Genomic DNA, 23,438 nt, shown 5'->3' with positions numbered 1-23,438 from the left:
TAAGACTGTTTTGATTAGTAAATGTAATTATTTTCCGATTAACAACTTAATTTCGTGTTTTTGATGAATTTGAAAATTTGACGGCCATGTCATTTTGGATAAACGTATCTTGAATGAAGCTAGGAGAGATTACTAAGTTTACTCGTCACAACATTATGGTTGTTTTAAAAAATATTTATATATGATAAATGTATTCCTTAAACCACTCCAATTTTATCAAGATTTCTAATTACGATTTATGTTTTTCTCAAAGATTTCGGATGACATTTTTTTTCTAATATAACTTTTTTTTAATGTTATACGTGTGTAGGTTTCATTTGGATGAGTATTTTCTTTTGAATTCTAAAAAAAAATCAAACTAGCTATGCTAAAGTCCTTTAGACAAATGAGTTTTTGTAATAGAAATATGTTTGTTTCATTCGGTGAAAAGATGCAAACATTAAGACTAGTTTTCTTTTGTATAAAAATAATTGATCTTCGGTCTTTTGAGGGGAAACTATGCATTGGGAATTCATTCAGTTCTTATATGTCTGCCATACATGTAATTTCAAGAATGTCAAGAAGCATGTTAACTGCAAGAAAGCATTAGCAAGATGATATTCCATTTGTTAGACCTTTTTGGTATTCCATTTCAAACATAAACAGTTGTACGTTACCACAAAACTGTAATAAACTATTTTTATAATTCTCATCTAATCTCTACATGAGGTGAATTTTAATTTCTGTTAAATTGAAAGTAGACTTTTTTCTTTGTTCATTTCTTGAAAAATTGTTTCAATATTTAAATATTTATTTTTAAGTATAAAAAATGTCTATTTGTATTACAATTAATGAAAACCTCCAAACTACTGCACAAAGACAAACAACTTTTTTGTATTTTCCAAAATTTTAATCATAAAATTCCTGATAATTTGCAACTTTGACTTATAAATCGAACAGCTGTTTGATTTTTTTCTATATTCCATTCATAAACAACTTGGTTGAAACAAGTATTTTTTTTTCAAATAATCAAAATATTCATCAAACATAGCACTATCTATATGACTATATAACCAGTACTTATCGAATTATTTTCATCAAATTATATAGAATAATTTTGATTATAATACTCTCAACATCATATCTTTATAAAAATATACAAAACATTAACATATTACTACAGCCAAGTATATGCACTTCAATTACCACAATATATACCCAGGATCAATGCCAAATTGTGTTTTAGCACCATCTTAACAAGTCTTCAAAATCAGAGTTTCAAACATTCAAAGGATGTCATTTCTTGTACCCTGTCGTTCGGAATGCCTCGAGTCCTACTGGTCAAACGTATTCCTGAAGATATTTTAAGTAGTGTTATTATGATGTGAACACCGCATCGTATTGGCAAGAGTGCTTTTGGCATTTCATTTTTTAAAAAAATGTTCGAGTTGTTCATTCTCCCGCTTTAGATATAACGGCTCACACTTAATTTATGTTTTTAACAGATCCTTCATCCAGCACTTCCGGTCTCGTTTTCAAATGATTACGCGAATATCACGTAGTCCTCTCGGCCATTTTGGGGGTTCTTCTACCACTACAAAAAAATATCTCTAAAGTTCTCACACGCCTCCGCTATTCCCGACCGTTGCATACTGACACGCTGACAGCGTGGGTTGTCGGTGATTGACTGGGGGGTATCCAAATGACGTAGAATGTTGCTTAGCTTTCAGTCTTAGAGAAGCAATACTACTTGAACACTGGTCTCGGTTGGGGCTGTAGATGTACGGTGGGGCAGGAGGGGCGTAGGGGCAAGGTGCCCCAGTGTTGGACATATTGGTTGGGACGCTTGGCATGTTTCCTACCATCGAATTGCTTATACTATTTGCTGGGTTTGAGAAACACATTGGCTGTGTAGATACCACTGATGAGAGATGTGGGTTGACGGAATTGAGTCCCCAGGGAAATGTTTTCGTTCCGAGGGGGCTGGGGACTTTCGCTGCCCAGTAGTTGTTCGTATAGCCGTTGTACAGTGAGTCGTCGAAGGGGGTTTGCATCAGACCAGTGAACTGGGATCCAAAGCCTGTTTTGTACGTATCTATATTGCGCTCTCTTTTCCTCCACTTGGCCCGTCTGTTCTTGAACCATACCTGTCAATAGTAAGAAAAATGACACGTATAGGAATCCGTCGTCTAAAAATGTCATGTACAAGAATGGGTAGTGTCACCTGGAATTCGGTAGCATGTTTACAGCACGAGGCAAACCAATTAACTTGTAGATAAAGTTCAATTTTGTCGAAAAAAATCTTGTCTGTTGTTGAGAAATGTTATCAAATTAAGAAGTCTAAGTGCTTGTTCATGAATTACATCAATTGGCGGCGGTTTAATAACCGGGCGTTAATAAATAAAGCGTGTGGACTCTCTCGCTGACCAGTAGCGATATCGCCTCTCCAGGCCGGTGATATACGGCCGAAACCTCCAACCCTATCAAATATACCCTGCAAAGTGTTTCGCGAGGCGGAGTTGTCAATTTGGTTCTGTTAAAAGTCTTATTGCAACTCTGTTTGCCCTGGGATAACACGAAAACTACAACGTACAGATGTTCGCGGATACATAAATAATGGGAGACATTTCTCTCTCTCTTATTTAAAGATACAACAATAGAGAGTTCTTTGGACTATGCACCGTGAGATAAGAATTGGATGTCACCCGAGAATAAAACTGATTGAGGGGGCAAACCTTATGTGACTCGGTGTCTATTAGCTATCGTTCACTTTTAATGTTTGCTGTTAAGGAGAAAACAATATTGATATGAAAAATAGCACGTTTCTTGCTTATTTGTGCCTCTTCGGCTTGAACTCCACTGATAACAAAATGTTCTTTGATAACCCCACGGGTGACCCGCTGAGTCGCGTTGCGTGAAAAACAGTGCACCCATGATAAAATTTATCAAATTCAATCCTCTCTTTTAAAGGCGGACTAATTTAAATAATTAGCACTTAAATCAAACCATTTCTGTTTATTATTTTTCAGGAACAGAAGTCAACATGATAGGGTGAATTTTCTTGACAAATGTATTCACTAGATTTTGCTTCGATAGCTTCGTAAGATTTTTTTTCTACCTTGCAAAAATGAGAGTTTTATCACGAGGATCATCAAATGTTTATATGAGCTTTGGCGCGAAGAACATTAGTGTAAAATAAATAAAAGTTGGTTGTTAAAAAGATGTTCTTGAGCGAATTCATTTCAGATTTTAGATTGTTAAAAAAATATATTCATATACTCGAACTTAATTGAAGAAATCTATCTGTGAAAAGTCCAGTTTGATTTATATGAGGCAAAAAATAAAAAGCAGTTTGTTTTATATTCTTTTTGCCTATCATATTAATGCTTAAAAGACGGGGCTTGAATTTTTTTTTAGTATTTCAAAAGATAATTTTGAAAGGTACTATACAAGTGTAGATTTTGCAACGATTTTGTTTTAAACTTTATTTTTTGTGTGTGTGTGGGATAACAGTTTTGTCTTCAATGAAAAATGCTCTTTTTTGAACCGATATCATTCTTTATATTTAACCTTCTTAAGGATCTAAATCTGTCTCAAAGATAAAAATAAACCATGCTTACCCGAACTCGGGCTTCTGTGAGGTTAGTCCAAGCAGCAATTTCCTCTCTTGTCGCCATATCGGGATATCTGTTGCGGGCAAATGTTGCTTCCAGTTCTTGAAGTTGCTGACTTGTAAAATGAGTTCTCTGTCGCCGCTGTCTCTTCTTCTTTTTATCGTCGTCTGAAGCACTGTCGTCCATTTTGTTTTTCGTCAGATCCTCTGTAAAGACAAAAACAACACCTCTTTTTGAAATTTTCCTGTGATTTTTTTTTTTGCCTTGTTGTAAAATGTCGAAAATCTTTTAACCGTTGTTTATAGATTTTCAAATAAGCGTGCTAATTCTCCTATACGAATATAGAAGGAACGAGAAAACACACAACTCATAAATTTATTCTCTTTCCCAAATGAACAGATCAAAACCAAGGAAGAATTGCTCTAGGGTGAAATTTGACACGAAGAGTGCAAAATATAGTCTTTGATTGCATCAAATAAATGCAAAAAGGCTGCTTAATCAAAAATTCCAAAACGAATTCATGTAATATATCTTTCCCTTGTCCAATTATACTTCAATGTATTTGCTTTGCAAATATCAGTAAGTTGAACAACTCTACAAAAAAGGCTCAGAATAAAGGACTGTGTAAAATGAGTAGCAAAAAGAATTAACGAACTCTTACCTTGCCTGGGTTCTATGCTACTATGCGGAATTTTTACACCAGATAAATTTTATATATTCAATTTAATTCTAAAGTGACAAGTAAAATATATTCACTCGACTCTCGGCGGTGTATATTTTGCTCTACTTAATAAAGCTCGGGTTCGGGTGTTTGAAGAAGCAAAAAATATTGTATTACTTTTCGCGGGGCACAAATATTTTTTCCCTATTAACATCAAAAGAGAATAACCCGTTTGCTGTCATTTATCTGTCGTGAATTAATGAGTGGGTTATTTTGGTATTCGTATTTCACTTTCACACCAGCTAAAAAAAAAGTCAAAAGGGAAAAAAATATATACAAAGACTATTTTCGTGAAAAAAAGGTTTATAGGTAAATAATTTTGTAATGTTTTTTTTTCTATTCGTGTTCACTTTTTTTTCTATGCCTGTAATTTACGTTCATTAAGTGACAATTACTTCTCTAGAATATCACATTTGTGCCCGGTCACATCAAAAGAACCGACAGCATTTGAAAACAACTATTGTCAGCTAATGACCCTCTTCAGAGCATTCACTCTCAGACGTCTTGGACGATGAAAAAAAAAATTGATATATTTCAAGTATAGCGAGGGGAAAGAATAAATATTAATGTTCTTCAGATATGGCAGTATCTGTCATTCTAAGTATTTGCATGTATATTCCTGTGAAAATTCGGAAACAACTAGGGTTCTGTTCCCCCAAACTTTTGGATGTGTTTCGAAGTACTTTTGCTATCACATGGCGCCACTGCTGTGGCCCAACCTCGGAATGTTTTCATCCTTACACCACTTCAACCGAACGTAGTACGATCCTGGTCAGCACTGCTTGATATTAACGAATTAAAGTAATAACCACTTGAGAAATCTATGCAAGTTTTAGTTTATTTACTTTTCAGATTCAATGAGAGGCTCACAGCCCCCGTTTCATTCACGTTTGCGTCGCTCGTGAGCATTGCGGTTCGCTCACGATGAGGCAAAATGTCGATTTTTTTTCCATCAATTTTGAACATAAAAAAGAGACCCCCGGATTATTTTTTATGATTTTGAGTAATCGCAAGTGCAATAAATTGTCAAGAGCTTAGCAAATACTGCCATTATACAGTGAATTTTGTAAGATCTTATAGTGTCAATATTATTTGAGTGTCGCTGCACACTTCTAACAAAAATTATCAGTTTGATTATCATAAAAATATGCAAGGATTTAAAAACGCGTGTTAACCCTAGTATATTTAGTTATTTATTTGACGTGATAATCTTTTAAAGACCGCCATGAAATTAGGATTCTCAATATTTACAGAAAGCCAGGCTTTTTTGGATTTGGTAAATCCAGATTTAGTCATGCAGGATTTTATGTTTCTCATAAAAACTCATTCATGTGAGAACTGTCTTTAACCTGCTCTTTTATACTGAATATTTTGCATGCAGGAATATAAAAAAAAATATAAATAGATCCTTCCTGAGATGCAAATAATTTACACATCATCGCGTTTTATGATATCTTAGATTTCTGAATATTTTAAATGGAGTCTATGCCTGGTACTTTATAGCAATATTTCATGTGCATGATTTTGAAATATATATTCATACTTATACCTCATATCGAATACACAGAGGTTACAATTATTATCATTATTATAATGAGAATAAAGGAAATTATTTGGATAATTCTATATTTGAAAAAAATATATATATTTCACTGAACATGTCATGTTTTTAAGATTAAAACTGTTAACCCCTGGGTTTTGTCAACATTTCCTTTCGAGATAACACACATATTTTTCTGTCATGTCCGGTTTTCATTTAAATATTGATCTTCGATTTTGATGATTCCAACATGCACCAGAGATTAGAATGAAATGGGTTTTAGTCGGTTGACACTGACAGCATACAGATACGACTCTGGTCAGATTTTGACAAAGTGCATTCTTTCAAACCTCTTGCCTTCTACTTATTGTCAATATCAGAATCGGACTTTTAACCTCCAGTTTTTTTTTAATTCTCAAAACATAAAGAATTTGGAGGTATTTATTGAATTTACTTGGCGAAACAGGAATTACAGCCACTACTTAGTATCGATCGAATAGTTTCAAACTTTTAAATTAATTGCTATAAATCAAGGCAAATTTGTGGACCTTTTTTGAGGTTGGAGTCGCCTCTTGATTCTTTAATAAAATGCATGCTTGAAAAAAAACAGAGACCAAATGTTACAACTGAAGCGTGCATCATAGTAAAGATGCAGAATGAATAGGGAATAGAAAAAAATCATTACGACGTCTTTGCATAGCGGTTATGAGGAGAGAAAAAAATATTGCCACAGGAAATCAATACAATTTGTTTTAGCAGTTCATAGGGTAATTATTTGTTTGATTTGAGTTTTAGGATCAACACTTAGCCGCTCTGCTCTCAAAGATGAAATAGAGACAAAAATCAATTCTCTGTAGGCTTTTCCTCTTCCGAAATTAATATATCTGAAAATATGTATTTTAAAAAAGGGGACCTGGACAGTTTTAGGAAAAAAATATTAAGAGCATCACCCTACCTGTTGTTTTATCGAGGGAGGTGTCTGTAGAACTGGGGGAGAGGCTCCCAAGCGCAGCCCCTCCGTGAGGGGTACTCATTCCTATCGATGCAGATTCGGTACCGTTATTTGCCATTGTATCCAAATGATGCATTGTCATATTACTGGACTCTGAAGTAGAAACACTGGCTACGAATTCCTCTAGACTTATATGATCAGTTAAAGAGTCCATCTACTCGAAAACTCTTCCACAAAACTCGGAAGAGTTTATTTTTACAAAAATCTTCTCGTCTGCTGAATATTATAAATATTATTTTTCGTTTTCTTTTTTCCCGCAAAATTTTCGGAGTTCCTGTAATCCTCTTAAGTTAATCACAAACAGTTGGGACGATTTTTTGTTTTAAGGACTATGGCGGTAAAATGTAATACACTTTGAAGTCTGAAACACAATATCAGCGACCGCATTAGAGGTTCACTGTCGATTGTTCACAATCTGATAAGTATCACCCAAGTTGAATGTGCAGTGTCCCTCCCTCCGTCTGTCTAAGGCCTTCTATCAATGGCTCGGGAAATGTAAGCGGATTTACAACATCTCTCCCAAGAATCATATAGTCGCTTTCACTTGTGAAGCTATTTATCTGTGGCTTAAGACCTTAATATCTACTGCATCCATGAGAAATATATATTTATATACGCTATCTCTGATTTTAGGGGCGTTTGGGCATGCTTGATATGACGTCACAATCAAACAGTTTCTTTAAAATCAATGCCGACAGCCCCTCGCCTGTGATTAGCCAGTGATCTGCGAGATCCTTATCTTCTGCCACGCGAAAATTTGCATATGAAAGATATGCAATCAAAATTATTATTGGTGATTTGTTTACAGTTCACTTGAATTATTCATTTCTCTCTTCATAATTAGCCTAAATGGTTCGTTGCGTAGATTTTGTGTGCCTCTTGTCAATGGGATTTTTTTTTCTGCGGCTATTTGAGAACTACAGTTACATCGTCTGCAGATATTCTGCAGACGACATAATATGGTACCGCCCTCCGGGCATTGTTTTCGTAGATGTGATAAATATTTGCAATAATTATATGCCTTTTTTACACCTCCTTAATATCATTAGCCAGCCTCAGCTAAAACTGGAGAATTTTAAGGTCTGTTAATTTTTCATGTCTAGATAATCCGTCGGGTTTATCCGTCTTAACTCTTGAATATTTCTACTAATATGTAGTATTAATGTAATGATTCTCACATCTTTTTTAGCTTTGTAAAATTAATCAGTTGTAACAAGAACGTGATTTATTTTTTTTTCTTCCTAACCAGGGCCAAGAATGTTTAGAGGTGAAAAAAAACCGCATATGCATGAGTGGTTTGGCGTAGCAATTCACATTATTATTTTTTTTCTTCTTTTCTAAGAGTGATATATTGCATAGTGTTTAATTAATGTCACGTGCAACAAAAGAGGGGCAACCATTAGATAGAACATTACAGCCAAAAAATGTAGAAAGTGGAACTTTATTTTCCATGGACTCATAAAAAGTTAATCTCAATTTTAATAATATCTTACCTAACCTTTCTGTATATATACATTTTTTATGTACTTTTAAATTCTTTTTGTGATCAATTTTTTCTAATAAAATGTTAATTTCATTGGAAAAAAAATACCTTGAAGATGAGAGTTTATTTCGAAATTTATTGCAAATAAAAATTCTTATAAACTTCGTTAAGAATAACTGTAAGAGTTGGATCTGAGGATGTGTGGAAGATTCTTTTCTTTCTCAATATTGTTTCTTATCATCACTTCTCGTGTTTTCTCGTGAGATGGGTGATTTGCTTGATTGGCATATTTATACCCAACCAGCAAACGAGAAGCTTTAGTCTTAGATCTTGGTAAATTTTGCTTTTAGATTTCAACTCCACTCACATAGAAATCTGTTACGTGCCATTAAATCCAAGGGTCTGAATCTAACACTTTGCAAATCATCCAACACAAGAGGTTAAAATGTGGATTTTAAAGCCAAGAATAAGATTTTATTAAAAGAAAGAAATTAGATGAAATTTAAATGAATTCTAAAAATTAAAAAAAAGTTTCCAAAAAATGTTAATTTCTTAAAATAAGCTGAAAATTACTGTTCAAATATTTAGACTCTATAGTATTTCTAAAATTATTGTTTGCTTTAATGTATGAAAATTATGCCGAAAAAATAATCTCAATTGTTAAAATAGTTTCAATTGCAGAAATCAAACTTTATTAAGATAACCTAGATTCAAATGTCTGCTTTCCAACCTTTATTTTTAAATTCAATTTATTCTTACACTGAAATACAAATTAAATCTGTATTATCATTAGTGTTGGCATTTGAGAATTATTTCAAATCTAATTTTAACTCCACATTTCTTATATTGTTCATCAGAATGTTTCAAATTAAAACTCTGATCAAAATAAATATTTTCTTTCGACGAGAATACGTTTGGTGTTAATTGGTTAATTGATAAATAATTCATGGTGTTGATCGCCATTGAGAAAAATAAAAAAAGGTGGGGGTGGGGGTAATTTTACACTCAACGCGTGCCGCACTGCACTCGATTTTACTCTTAACATGAAAAGTGTCAAAATGGAATTACAGGTCTTTATTAATTATCAAAAACAGCGTCGGGATTAGTCACCTTCTGGCCGAACCGATCCCTGAGTTTAATTGTTGTTTAACAGGGTGTAATCTTTAAATATTCACACAAACCAACTACCCCCGACGGTCTAATTGCACTTACCCAGCGATGTTCCAACCTGTCCCCCTTCGGCCTAATATTGCACCGGTCAAGCTTTAAGCGTCCGTCTGTGTACGTTTGTGTGTTTGTTGACAAATTGTCTTTTCCGCATGAGGGTGAGACGAAGCGATTCCTTTTGGAGGAGGCTTAGTTTTTGTTGGCAGTCATTTTTGCGGAATTTTGCAACTGATAAGAAAACTATGAGACTGAGCCGAATTTTCTAAAGAACCGCCAAATTGGACATTTTGCGTGGAATTGGAATTTTTAACACGAATCAAAGACCGTTGCGAAATGTTGTTTGTTTTGCTATTCAACTAAATTTGTATTGAAGTCTGCAGTTAGTCTCCCCAATTTAATCAAATATTTGTTCAAATACGGTAATAGTGATTATTAAACAAGACACAGGAATTCATTAAGGTTCCTTATCATAAAAAAAAGGTTCCTTATCATAAAAGTTGCCATAAAAACAAATATTTCCCTCCTTTTTGACTAATTAAGAATAGATTTGGTAATAATTATTTTGGTTAACATCAAAACAAACTTTTGTGATTAGATTACTTAAAACCAATTGGTTTTGTATTTAAGAATTTTTTTTAAATAGATCGATATAATATAATTTGTTTTCTTTGATCAGACACTTACACTGTATTTGGTTTAGAATACTTAAAAGTCTATATTTTTGAGAGAAAAAAAAACAATGTTATTTTTTTTTTAAATCTTAAATAATTCAAGAATTAAACAATGCAGAATACATTGTCTTATATATGAGATTTCTGTGCTGTGCTAAATTTTAAAGTGGTCACCAGACACTGGAATTAAACAGGGATCTGTTCTATGTGGACCACTGTTGAATAAACTTTTTTTTATAAAATGTAACAAAATTAAATCCAAATAGAAAAAATCTCAGATTTTTTCCTTGAATTTTTTTTTATATAATATTGAATTTAAGAAAAAAAATAAATAATGAATTAATTCCAGTTTTTCCCCAATTTTCTTAATCATTTTTCTTCAAAAGAAACTGAGAAGACCCAGACCACATATGCTCTTTGATATTAACTTAGATATATGTACCATGCAGGTACAATATTTTCAGTATGGATTTGACCATTTTAGCGATACAGTACACATTTAATGATGATAAACAATAATTAAAATTTAGTTCTAATGTTCAAAATAAAACGAATTTATTTTAATGTAAGGTTAAATGTATACATAGAAAAACCACTGCTAAAACTAAGTATATCAGATGTCCAAAAATTTCACTTAGAGTAACCCCCTAAAAATCTGAGGTAGGATAATAATACTGACAACATTTTTTAGCACTGATTGGCGTAAAGTCATACACGTGCATTAAGATGCATTAAGACGCCATTATGTAATGTGGAGTGGTCAAACACTCCGAGGTTAGGTCTACTGTGTTCCCTTCGTTTCAAACAAGCCCCAAATCCCACCGTTACAAATCTCGTCAATCTGTGTTCCTTCGAAACAAGATGTTACTACAACTGTTCGGATACAGCTGTTTACACAATCACACGGGACCGGTTCCATTATTATACCTTCGAAAGGTAATATATTTTAAGAGAGTTTACGCGTATAAATTTGATAAATGGTGTGCGTGTATATAGAGTTTTTTATATTTTTATTTTATTGCCCGATTTTGCTCTTAGGCTGATAAAGAGACACACTTGTTATGAAGGATGAGGTATATAGAGTGTTTACATCTATCCTGTAAGAGATAAATGAGACTGATTTTGCCGAATCTTGTGATTTTTCATAACTATCAGTTATATCTGTCCATTTTAAAACATGATCTTTATAATAGTTTGATATTCAGGGAAAAAAATTAAGTGGTTATGAAATATGAAAAAAAAAATTGATAAACAGATTGCGTCCTCCCCAAAACACATCTCATAAAAGTAAGCTGTATATTCTTCTCTTCTTCTAAGGAAAAATATCAGTCAACAAAATCAGAAATGTAAATTTGAAAGGAAAAAATAATTAAACTTTCCTTGTATTTTTATGTTAGAAAGAGGGAAACTTTGCAAAAAGAAAAAAAAAGAAAAGAAAAAAAGACAAAATACGCATACATTATAAGCTAGTTTCATCTACTTAATTCAGGAACACCTTTACTAAAATTGAGAAAGCGCGACAAATGGAGATATTGGTACAACGTACATCCACCACCGAACGAAGAAGATGGTACGCATGTACGCTCTATATAAAAATGAAACATAGTCATATACTTACAACAAACATATCAGGCATTGATAATCAGAGTTATGAATACGGTTAAAAACATCATCAGCGTGGAAGGAAAAAAAGCCCAAGGTGTTAACAATCGCTTGCTTCCTCCTGTCACAAGTTGCTGTTTTTTTGCCTCGTTTTCGGTTCAGCAGTTCATAATGTATTCGGTAGTAAAAAAAAAATTCAAAGGAGAATTTGGTAATCGGGTCATTTAAAAAAAAACCTCGGAGAAAAACACAATGTGAACCGTTTGCAATCCTTGATAGAACATTGACATGCGAGAAAACTGTCGTTTTATAACTTTAAAGTGAACTTGATTCAAGGCAATACTGATGGTTGGCAATGAGCTTAAGAATGTACCCTTGTGAGCCAAAACACAAATGAAACTGGGAGGGTTTTAGCTCGATTGAAAAATTTCATAGTCTAGAAATTATGAGGGTGGATAATGCACTTTTTGCCCCCTTGGTCCGTGAAACAACATTTTTGAGGAAACCGTTGAGGTTATGAGTTGTTGACGGAACAGTCATAGTCCCCGCCTCTGATGTATTGATCGAAACAACAACATTTATCAAAGGAAAATTGCACCATTGAAAGTTTAGGACGGGGGCAAATATTTTTTTGCTATGATCACAGGTATCAGTGGGACTTTTTCTTTAACTTATGCAACAACACACGCACATGTTTTTCAGCTTACCGCAAAAAGTGACAACTTTGCTTGCAAAAAAAATGTTTGCTTTTCGTTGATTCTTTTTATTCTTTCGATTTCGAAAACTTTGTCAATACCAAAGAAGACTTTTTGGGGACAAATAATATCCCATCCTTTTGATGCTTTAATTGCATAATCTGCATTAGCAGTTAGTTGATAAAGTATGAAATATAAAATAACGATTTGCCTGGAAGGGACTATGGTACGGCTAATTAAAAGTTTAATCATAAATGAAGATCGAGAAGATTTTTTTTTCACTTAAAATGATTATACAAAATAAAAGGCGGACATAATGTTGTTTTAACAGGAAAGAGTGCATGGGGAAAAAAAGAAAATTCTTATTTACGTAATGGGAAAAAACATTATTAAGCATCCAATATATTAGAATTAGCTATAAGAAAATATAGATAATATGATATAGCTTATTTACAGTTCCATAATTTTATAAAATTCAGGTCCCCGATATTCATATATTAAAATTAAATTGTAAAATTTGAAAGCTCCTTTGTTGAAAAATACCATATATATGAAATCGTATAAAGAAGAATTACAAATCTTTTTTTCAAAAAGTTTTTTTTTTAAATGTAATAACCAAAATATGACTCGACTTGGCAAAATCCGAGTAATCGTTGTGGTAATTTCATAAGTTTGATAAATAGGTGAATATTTCATAAAGTGTAAAAAGGAAATATGATGCCTTATCATAACACTTTTTCATTAGGTAGGGTTCTTCTTGGGCCTACATCAGGGAACAAAACAATCCGGTAAGCTATGAGATTGAAAACATGTTAGGTAAAAGTGGTTAACGTTAAATATGCGGGTTTAAATATCATCCTGACCGAGAACAGTTTTCTATTATGAGGTTTTTTTTTCTATATGGAAAATGTTAGCTTTGCAAAAAGTTATATAAAATTTTTTTTTAAAGACTTCACTGCAAACAACATTTTTTTTGTTTACATGTTGTCTTGCGACAAAATTATTCTAATTGCAAAGGAAAAAAAAGAAGACGGACTGACAAAAAAAGGAAGAAAACAAATAAACAAACAAGAAACAAAAATAATTTCAGTGCTTGACAAAATCTCAGATGACTCAAGAACTTTCCAATAGAGCCATCATGCAGCTTACACAGATTCAACACGACAGCCGTAAAAAGGCATGAAACAAGGAATTGAAATAATTCGGATCATAATCCTACCTGTATTTGCTTCTGTCGCGCTCTCTTATTTGAACATCATCTTAGGATTAAGGTAAATTTAAAGGATTAAATACATCTCACACCAATCGGCACGAGCTAGCATGCCCAAACGTTCAGTGTTCGTTTCGCTACATTGCATTCTGAAAAGTGCAAACGTACGTCGATAGGATGCGTGCAATCAGAAGTTTATCATTTTGATATTTGAATGGGTTTTGCTTGTAAGAGAGCAAAAAGGTTTTTAAGACAAATTATGCCTTTTATCACTAAACATGTCTTCATATCTGTTTTCTAAATGTGCATAACCATTGGTAGAGAGAAAAAAATTCATTCAAATTGTCATTTTAAACATAGAAGCTCTTAAATTTCATCAATTAGTGTTCGTTTGGTATCAATTAAAGCATATCACAAAATCCTCTTTTCATTATTTCAAAAATAAATTCAAGCCAATTAATTGAGCGTTCAATAAATACATTAAATTTTACAGCGTACTAAGGGAGGTAATTCATTTTGTCAATTTTCAAAATATTAATTGCAAGTAGTTGAAAAAGGGCAGTCCATCAAGAGTGTCCTTTGTTATCAAACTACCGTATTTGCATAATACCGTTACTTTTCGAGTGTCCTCATCTGTTCCGATACATGAGTCTTGAGAGGCTCCGATCGTCTGATGAATACGTCAGAGGATGCTAATCGCTCTTTTATGGGACGGAGGGCCAGCATAACGGATTCGTAATGTGTCCAGAGCGAGTAATTGAGAAATATGTCGTCGCGTTTCATTATCTTAACTTTGACCCAAAACAGGCCTTACTTTTATGAGCATTGTGTGCTTAGTGAAATCGACTGCATTGTTAGGGGGCTCAGAAAATCTGCATAAGTCGGAATTAATTGCTTGAAAATGACATCGAACAAATGTCTCACATTTTCGATGGACATGCAGTTTTTACTTGTACGCAATTTAAGATATTCTTGCTTTGGTTTTTCTCTATTTTTCCAAAAATATCCGAAACATTTGAAGTTTATTGAATCTTACGAACACATATTTCTTTTTGATTGCATCTGTAACTAGTTGATCACAATAACAAGTCTTTTATACGTAGGAATGTAAATAAAATCTTTGAGGTTAGTTTAAAATTACCAAAAATATCTTTGGTCATAAAAAACAGAGGTTCCGATATGTTAGCTAATGTCTAATGCAACACAAATGATATGTGTTTCTCCCCCTCAGTTAAAATTGTGGAGACGACGTAACAGCGGGAATAAGCGGGCGCGTGCAATATCACACCGAGAGCTCACTTAATAAGCGATTATAGAGACTGGGACCGACCATAGCATCAAGAAATTCCTCCCCAAGTCGCGTGGCGAGCCGCCGAAGCGAGTCTCCGGGAAATACCCCCAAAATCAGCACAGAATTAAGCAAGCCTCTTTTATCTATGCTGGAAGCCTTAAAATTTATTCGGTTTCTTGAAATGATACAATTTATCTTTCTAATTAGCGCGGAGGTAATTATCCCCCTCTCCTCATTTTCTTTCACCTTTAAGTTTTAATCATATTTTCATTAGCGTCGGTGCATAGTTATTATTTTTTTTCTCTCGTATTCTCTATTTAAGTATTAATGGACGTGTTTTGCAATATTGTGCAAATTAAAAATTTTGACGCATAACATGTTTTATCAATCTACAGATGAAAAAATGTGAGAGTAAATAAATCCCTTGGGAGGCCGTCTTTTACACTTCATAATTCTGTTATATTAAACTTTCTTATTTATAAAAAAGATGAAGTATTAGTTTTTCACTCCTTTCAAAAAGATTCTTAATTCAATTTTCAGTTTCCCGACTGAGTTGTTTAATGGAATGGTTTTCATCATTAATTCAATATACATTTTCACGGAGAGAATATTTTTTCTTCTTCTTCTTTATGCTCGCATTTTTGCATACTAGAATATTTTAAATGCTATTTTGAAATTCAAACTTCCTTTTACAATAAAGAGTTTTAAGTTAAGTTTAAAACAAAGTTTGTAAACCACTTGTAATATTTCTCTATTTTAACCTGATAATTAAATGTCAAAAAATATGGGTTTTTTAAAATATATATCTATATACAAAATCTTTTCTCTGGGAGAAAGTTGGGGGATGGGGGAGAGGTTCCAAAACGTCTCTAAAAATTTTCTGGAAAACTACATATGTTGTTTATGATTTAACACCTATACAAGCAACATCTTTCCCGAAATATGGGGTGAAATATTCTGGAAAAATTGAAACTTGCAGATTTGTAGTCAGGCGATTATTTTCTGTTGTAACACGCATGATAGAAATTGTCAAACAATATTTCATTCAAAGACTTATAACTATAAGCAATCTTCTTTTGCAAGTAATTATTATTTTATTTGACATTTTTTCCTCTTTTTTTTCCAAATGAAATTTTATTGGTTATTTTCTTCGCCAAATGAGTTTTAAGATTTATATTGACAGTCGAGTTTCAGTTTTATTTTTAATTCCACCAAAAACCCGAAAAAGATTTTTCCGTTACAGACTTAACAAGAAATGAAAAATACTTCGAAAGAATTTTGCATGGATTTGTTTTGCTTGTTTTAGCGGGATTATATGAATACCGTTCAAGCCAGTGTTTAGAAAGGACTTATCGGGCAAAGTTTGGAAGATTTTCAGCAAGATGTTTTATCGATTGAAATCGGAATGTTTTATTTAAAATTCGTTCACTTTTTGAAATTGTTTTTTTTTTTCAATATAAATTGGAAACGTCCAAAAAATAAAGAGTTCGAAAATACTAGTATAATTGGTTTGGAACTGTATAATTTTATAGCATTTTCTTATTCTGTAATTTTTTTCAGGAATTCGACCAGTCCAAGTTATTCGTGTATTCAACTATTGTTTTTCATGCATCTGTGTATATCTAGAGTATCAAGTAAAATAATCACCTCTCTTTTACATATCTTTAGTTTTTCATGTGTGCTTTTCTCTACGAGATAGATTTTTCTACAGCTCGGCAACATATGTGGATCTTCGATTTTTGTTGCATTGACATTTTTGTCTTTATGTAAGCTATTGTCCACTTATTTAAATTCAGTGTGAAACTTAATACATGAAATAATCAATTATCTATTTTAGCATTGAATTGAATATCCGTATCATAATTAAATTCAAAAGAAATAAATGAATGGTAACAAAATTTTCTTTAAAAAACTTGCGTTCACAAAGATACACAGTCAAACAAATTATTTTTTCATTTGTTCTTCATGTTTATATTCTTTTTTGACATAAGTTAAAAAAAACAATAATATAACAGTTACTGTTTGAAAGAGTGCTTTTGTCTTAATTTTGGAAAGACTTTGTATCAAATCAAACTAATAAATATCTAAAATGTTGCAACAAACAGATTGCAGATTGACAAGATTTTGCAAAATGTGGCACTACGGACGAAGGTACTGACACGCGGTACTTATCCATTTTTAAAAGTCTTGGTATTATTTTGGCATAATAATATTGGTCTTAAGAAACAACCTTTCATTTTATTGCTTAATGATTTTTTTTATTGAGTACATGTACATTTATAGGTTTTAAGTTATTTTTTAAAGATATATTTTTTTATACCCAAACCATTATTGCTCAAACATTTTTTCATATTTATTTATCCTTTTTTTTGCAAAACTTAACATTTTCCGTTTTTAATAAAATGATACAATGTTGCTGATGTCATTCGCGTTCTAATTGTTGAAATTATTTTTTAAAAAAAATAGGATTAGGGGAAATGAATGTAAAAATATCAATTTATACATGAACTGGAAAATGTTATTAAAAAGATCAAAACATGACTGATTTTGAATAAATTGAATAAACATTTTCATTAAAATCCAATGTTTAAATTATAAAAAGGTTTCATGATAAGAAGAGTGTCAAAATATAAAGCAAGGGAAATCAAATCCTTCTTATACGTCATATTTTAACATGATTTGTACATGCAATACACATGAATATTTTTAATTCACCGGGAGAACATTAATAATTTTTGCAATGTGAATTCTGTTTAAAATATGTTCATGCCATATGAAATTCATGTGTATATATGTGTTTCAATATGTTTATAAATTTAATATTGCCATCCTTAAATTCTCTTTATTGGAGATATCTGATATTTCATATATCCAAAATCTGTAATATCAGAACCGATGACCCTTTGGCAGAGATAAATTAGAAATATCGGAGCTTCACCCTTGATAAATAGATATAAAGTAGTTCCTTGCCCTCGTTCAATTTTGAAACATATCTATGCACTTCATTTCCAAAAGAAGTCTTTATTTGTTAATACTTTTTACGTGGCCAGTAAATTGATATGTCCACGATAAATCTCTCGAGACTGATACTGAAACAAAAACTATGCGTGGAGGGGGTACCAGTTTTGACTTGAGTAGCAACCAATAAAACTTGTCAGGTGATAAGAAATAGTCCCAATTTACAATAACGCGTATGTTTTATTAAAGTGAAAACATTAAATCATGGTTTGGGTAAACAGAGTCACCATATAAATGTCAATCTACAGATTAGCGAATTAAAATGTCAGTCCTCTTCTCACACAACTAAATAGAATTTTTCTGATAATACATTGTAATTTTCCAGGATAATATTGACACAAAAATGGTTGCATATTTTGGTCAACGCAAAAATGTTCGCAAGTCCTTCGGAGAATTAGTATGCCAGAGGATGTATGATTTGCTTTGGATATCGTAGAACACTTTACACGGATTTTCGATGTCGGAAGCACAATATTAAGATATTGGGGTGAATTGGCAATTTTGCAACCAAAAAGGAATTTTGGTGTCATAATATTAGACCTTCATAACGTTATATTAGCTCTCTTTGTTTATTTCCTTAATCACGGGACGACTTTTTAAGATTAAAACAAAGACGAACTTTAATATAGAATCAGTGTATTTTGAGCTCGGGTCAAGCTAATATAGTCTGACATTGTTTACTATATAAAGAGAAATCAGTCAACAGAAAGGCTTGTTAACACACAAACTAACAAATCGTGAGATACTCAAAAGCATGCTTAAGTAATTGAAACAGATCCCTGGCATCGTTCAAGGGATTCTAAGCGAATCCTTTTTGACGCTCAGGGATTCCGAATGTACTATGTAGCTTGAAGTGGATCTGATACTTGCCATCTTCAAGAGCCCTCGGAATCCCTCTTAGCTTTTCTTAGATTTTCAGATAAGTATGAAGAAACTCTGGTCAAACACAGAACCTATAGGGAAAATTGTCGTTTATTTCAATTACTGTCATCAAATCGTTGGAAAAATTAAGACTTTAGAGGTGTAAACTTGTAGCCGTTTTAAGCTCTGTTGAGATTGGAAACAAAGCTTGGTCTATAACGCAAGAACGACCACGTATTGTAGTCTTCGGCATCCAAGAAAACCCATTTTTCCGAGGAATCAGAATATATTGCCATTATATTTGTTGCAGAAGATGGGAAGTAATCCCTCGCATGATGAAATTGTTCGCTTGGACATAAGATCTTAATACCCCCGGCTTACGCCGGGAAATTGAGTTTGCATACGCTTGAGGTTTCCGTTCATTATACATTAACGAGAAATCGTCGGCAGACGTCGGAGGAAATTTGGAACGTTTAATGGCGGACCGCTAACAGGGAAGGGGCGATATCGTTCTACCTCAAAGAGAGATGGGGATTTTGTTTAAAGGGGGCAAGGGGAACAAACTATATATATCTTCATTGAAAACCTATAGGTCTAGAAATGAAAGATGCAGTTCAATTTCATAAGGATATGAAATAATAAAAATCTGTTAGCGATTCGGCAAATTTCTAATCAATTCGGTACGGTATTTTTCATCAGATTGTAATTGATAATCCTACGTACTTTGAAATTGCGAGATCCCCAATCGTCTTTTTAATAATTTCTTAGATGAAATATCATACTTTGTTTATTTTCCCCCCATAGTCGAAATTTGTTTTTTCTATTAGGCGGAATACAATAATCTCGAAAGCGATTATAAAGTGCGCTTGTTTTTTATTCAAACTGAAGGTTTTCTGTGTTATCTGACACTGGCATCAAGCCTTCTACAGGACAAGTCACATTTGTACCCCTGAAATTTCTTGTCAAAAACAATTTCGCTATATATCCTTTACGTCTAAATTTTAATCGCAACACGTAAGTTAAAATATATGCACATTTTTAGCTGTAAGTCTATTGCACTGAAATTACTAACTAAGTGAGAAACTCTCTCTCTCTCTCTCTCTCTCTCTCTCTCTCTCTCTCTCTCTCTGTTTGTGTCTAAATAAATTATGTTTTGTTATATAATTTGCTATTAAAACAAAATTTATTTTTATTTCAAAAAACTATTGTACACGTATTTCATCAAAATATTAGAACATTTTATTATTTACTCGAATCTGCTTTGATGTTTTTTCATCTTGCACTAAATGTCGTTCTTTCTTAATCCACGTACACAATATTATACCCTCGTATAACCTCCATTGGTCGTGAGTTTCACCTCAGACAAATATCAAATTATTATGTTTTTATATCAACACCTGCCTTTTGTCAACAGAACTAAGATTTCCTGATAAAATTCTACAAGTTTCCTTTTGATGTTCGACGAATTCCGTCATGTAAGAGACAACACTAGAAATATGTTTTTATGAAGACACCGATTTGCAGACAAACATTATGAAATCATTTGATAAATACTATACACGATCTCTGTGGTACCCGTAATAATCGAAACAGTTCAAAACTAAATAACGTGTTGGTAAATAGGTCATTAATAACGTTGCTATGATGATGTCGATCCACAGGCACATTTTTATAAAAAAAAAAAAAAAAAAAAAAAGACGGAAAAACGAACGCACCCTCTTTGTTTCGAAAACAGTACTACGTGTGTATTTTCTTTCAACTTTAACAGATACAAAATCAAAACTTGAAATAACGATAAACCACTCAGGTTTTTTTTTTTTTTATCATTCATCGGGTTGTATACCAATTGAATTATATATAAACCAATGTATATATATATGGGTTTATGAAAAAACCTTTGAATTTTTACAAGTGTACAAAGATATAGAATTTATGAATGCAAACCAGTAAAAGACCTATTCCTTTAATAAAAGTTACTGTTTCGATTCACATAAAACCAGTTCTATGATCGGAATGACGTCATCCACTCTGTAAGATAATTAAGTGTTGTAGAAAGAATGATATGAAGAGTGGCCAGAAGCCAAGACTTTATAATATCATTAGAAAAAGTGCAAGCACGTGCATCAAACAAAAAGGAGCCTCTTTATTGGTGAGGAGAATTATTGCCCTCTTATGAAGAACGCCAGCAAAAGAAAATGCTATACATTCTAAATGAAGAAAAATTTCTCGTCTTTGTCAACAGCCAATAAATATAAAGATCAATTGTTCCATCCTGTTCGGGATCGTTACTGGACATTCGATAAGACATTTGTATGCTAATAGCCAATCATTTGGCCTGTTACATGCCTATCAATTGTCCGGACCGGAATTAGGCTGCCAGCAGGATAAGTGATGATCGGGATCATTTGGGCGCTTTAATTGCGGATAATAAAATCCGAAACCTGATTTCAATTTATGGAGTAGCCGAGAAAAATCATCAAAACTTTAGGCAATATGTCGTCCCATGCGGTTGCTCTCTGTTCGGCATCTTTTGATTAAATGATTATTTTCGACAAATAATTTGTCACCCGTGTTGCAAATAAATCTTCTTTATGACTTAGGTTTCTTATTGAGTAGCTGGGATCTCATTATAAATGATCAACATATCAATAACCTTAGATGAGATAAATAAGACAAACTCAGCCATTTTTTTCTAATTCGTTCATCAAATTTCAATCATTACTAATAGTTTTGGGGTGAAAAAATACACCATAAATTATAAAACAGTAATATGGGTTCTGTGTTTGATGTTTAAAAATCGGACCATCAAAACAATATATAATATTTGAATTCTTTTCATTAAAAACATACCACAGAATCATCATTGAATTCATATGCATGAAAAGCTACAATCAGATTTAAAATTAAATGCATTATACAGTGTACTTTATTAATTTATTCATTTATGGAAAATATTCTGTGAAACCAGACAGAAAGAATAACTCTACCAAAGCTACCAACCTTGATCAGAAATACTTGACTAATAGACTTTATTCATTCTTAATGTTAACAAAAACAATTTAAATAGTCAATCAAGGATTTACCAAATAATACCCAATAATCTAAAGCAGCGATAAAAAGGGAGCACTAATTGACGCATTAATTTTGCTGATTCAAATTAAAAAATATATATAAAACATACAAAAGAGACATATTTTCATATAAACTAACATCTTTTTCAACAAAAATTAAAATCTTGTTTACAAATCAAAACACGGCGAATTGCGATCTCATCGCCCCTGCGATCATTAAGTGGAAGAATCGCCGGTCCCTAATGAGACCGGTATTTGAATGCGATGATCGCAGCAGATGGGCCTCGAGACAGTTTCAAGAGGATAACAAGAAAATTAGAATAACGCTGGTCCCCAAACACAAGTGATTATGCAGATACAAAATGTTTCTGTCAATCTTTGTTGTTCCTTGGCGAACAAAAAAGACCTGATTCTTGATAATCTGTTTAAAATATCTAAGGAAAATCTAATTGCAGTTTTCTTTTGGTATTCAAATTTCAAACCATAAAATGTTCTTTATGTCTTAAGCTTTTGTGCTTTGTTCTAAAAAAAATATTTGAAAGGAGAAAAACAACGGCAGCTATTGATTAAATCATTTACATGTAATTCTACATTTGTCTTTTTATGTTAAATCAATTGCAACTCTGTATGAAAGAAAGGAATCTCATTTGTTACATTTCTTTAATTATATAGGTAAATAAAAGATGAAAAAAAAATATTACTGCGTTTCACACAAAATGATTGATTTTATCTCCATCTTGTTTTATATACTAGGATGCAATGAAATCTAACTTTGATTAATAATTTGAAATGAAATACCATATAAAAATTACTTTGATTAATAATTTAAGATAAAGAAGACTCCATATAAATTCATAACATACCTTTAAAGACGGCGTTGGGCACCGAGGCCAAATTTTCATATCTCTTGTCCATCTCGCTCACTTTTTCCGTCTTAATCTTCGAAGGGGACACCGGACACCCATCTGGAGTATGGGGGAGCAACATTCCATTACCCACCGGATTCATCTTGGCCGATTGTCCAAGAAGTCTGATAAATTAAGAGAGGGGTGCTTTCCGAGCAGATTTTTCTAAATTTCAATTTTTTTCTAGGCTTCAGTACTGTTCGGTTTGACAGCGAAATATACGGTGTGGTTTGAAGTGCTAGAGACAGAAAGAGAGAAGGAGGGGGGAATCATAGTTGATCTTCCCTGATCTCGACACTAAGACAGGAAAAGACGCTGGAATAACGCCTAAATCTTTAGAGATAAACATTAAAACCCAAATAAATTTAATATCCAGGCAGAACTTCATGATTTTATTACAATATAGAAAACAGCGTTTTGTGTTTCTTGTATCATAACTCGGATTTCCTCATGCCTCCTTATCGTCTTTTCGAAGGGACAAATTAGCATAGATTGGCAAGAACGGCCAACGTTGCAAAAAGTGACGAAAAGGAAAAATCGTCATATCCTCAGAATTAATTGGAAAATGGCAGCCCGTTTGTGGACAGTTAATGAGAAA

The 23,438-nt window shown here is 32.7% G+C and overlaps 1 protein-coding gene across 2 annotated transcripts; it reads right to left on the bottom strand.

Annotated features, from left to right (window-relative positions):
* Window positions 1-867: 867 nt before the first annotated feature.
* LOC105337384 (pituitary homeobox x) lies at window positions 868-23,086 on the bottom strand. Of its 2 annotated transcripts, none has more exons than XM_066066291.1 (3): window positions 22,799-23,086; window positions 3,600-3,799; window positions 868-2,126 (listed from the first exon to the last, which is right to left on the bottom strand). In XM_066066291.1, exons 1-3 carry the CDS (start codon window positions 22,941-22,943, stop codon window positions 1,599-1,601), a joined length of 873 nt encoding a protein of 290 aa, XP_065922363.1. In that variant the 5' UTR covers window positions 22,944-23,086; the 3' UTR covers window positions 868-1,598. The 2 variants fall into 2 exon arrangements, with proteins under 2 accessions (XP_065922363.1, XP_011440393.3); XM_011442091.4 differs by lacking the exon at window positions 22,799-23,086 and adding an exon at window positions 6,810-7,483.
* Between the last annotated feature and the right edge of the window lie 352 nt (window positions 23,087-23,438).

The sequence above is a fragment of the Magallana gigas genome, chromosome 7 (genome assembly GCF_963853765.1).
Source record: "Magallana gigas chromosome 7, xbMagGiga1.1, whole genome shotgun sequence".
In the NCBI taxonomy this organism is placed as follows: Eukaryota; Metazoa; Mollusca; class Bivalvia; order Ostreida; family Ostreidae; genus Magallana; species Magallana gigas.
The sequence above is the reverse complement of the archived record's forward strand: the minus strand, read 5'-3'. Positions and strand labels throughout refer to the sequence as shown.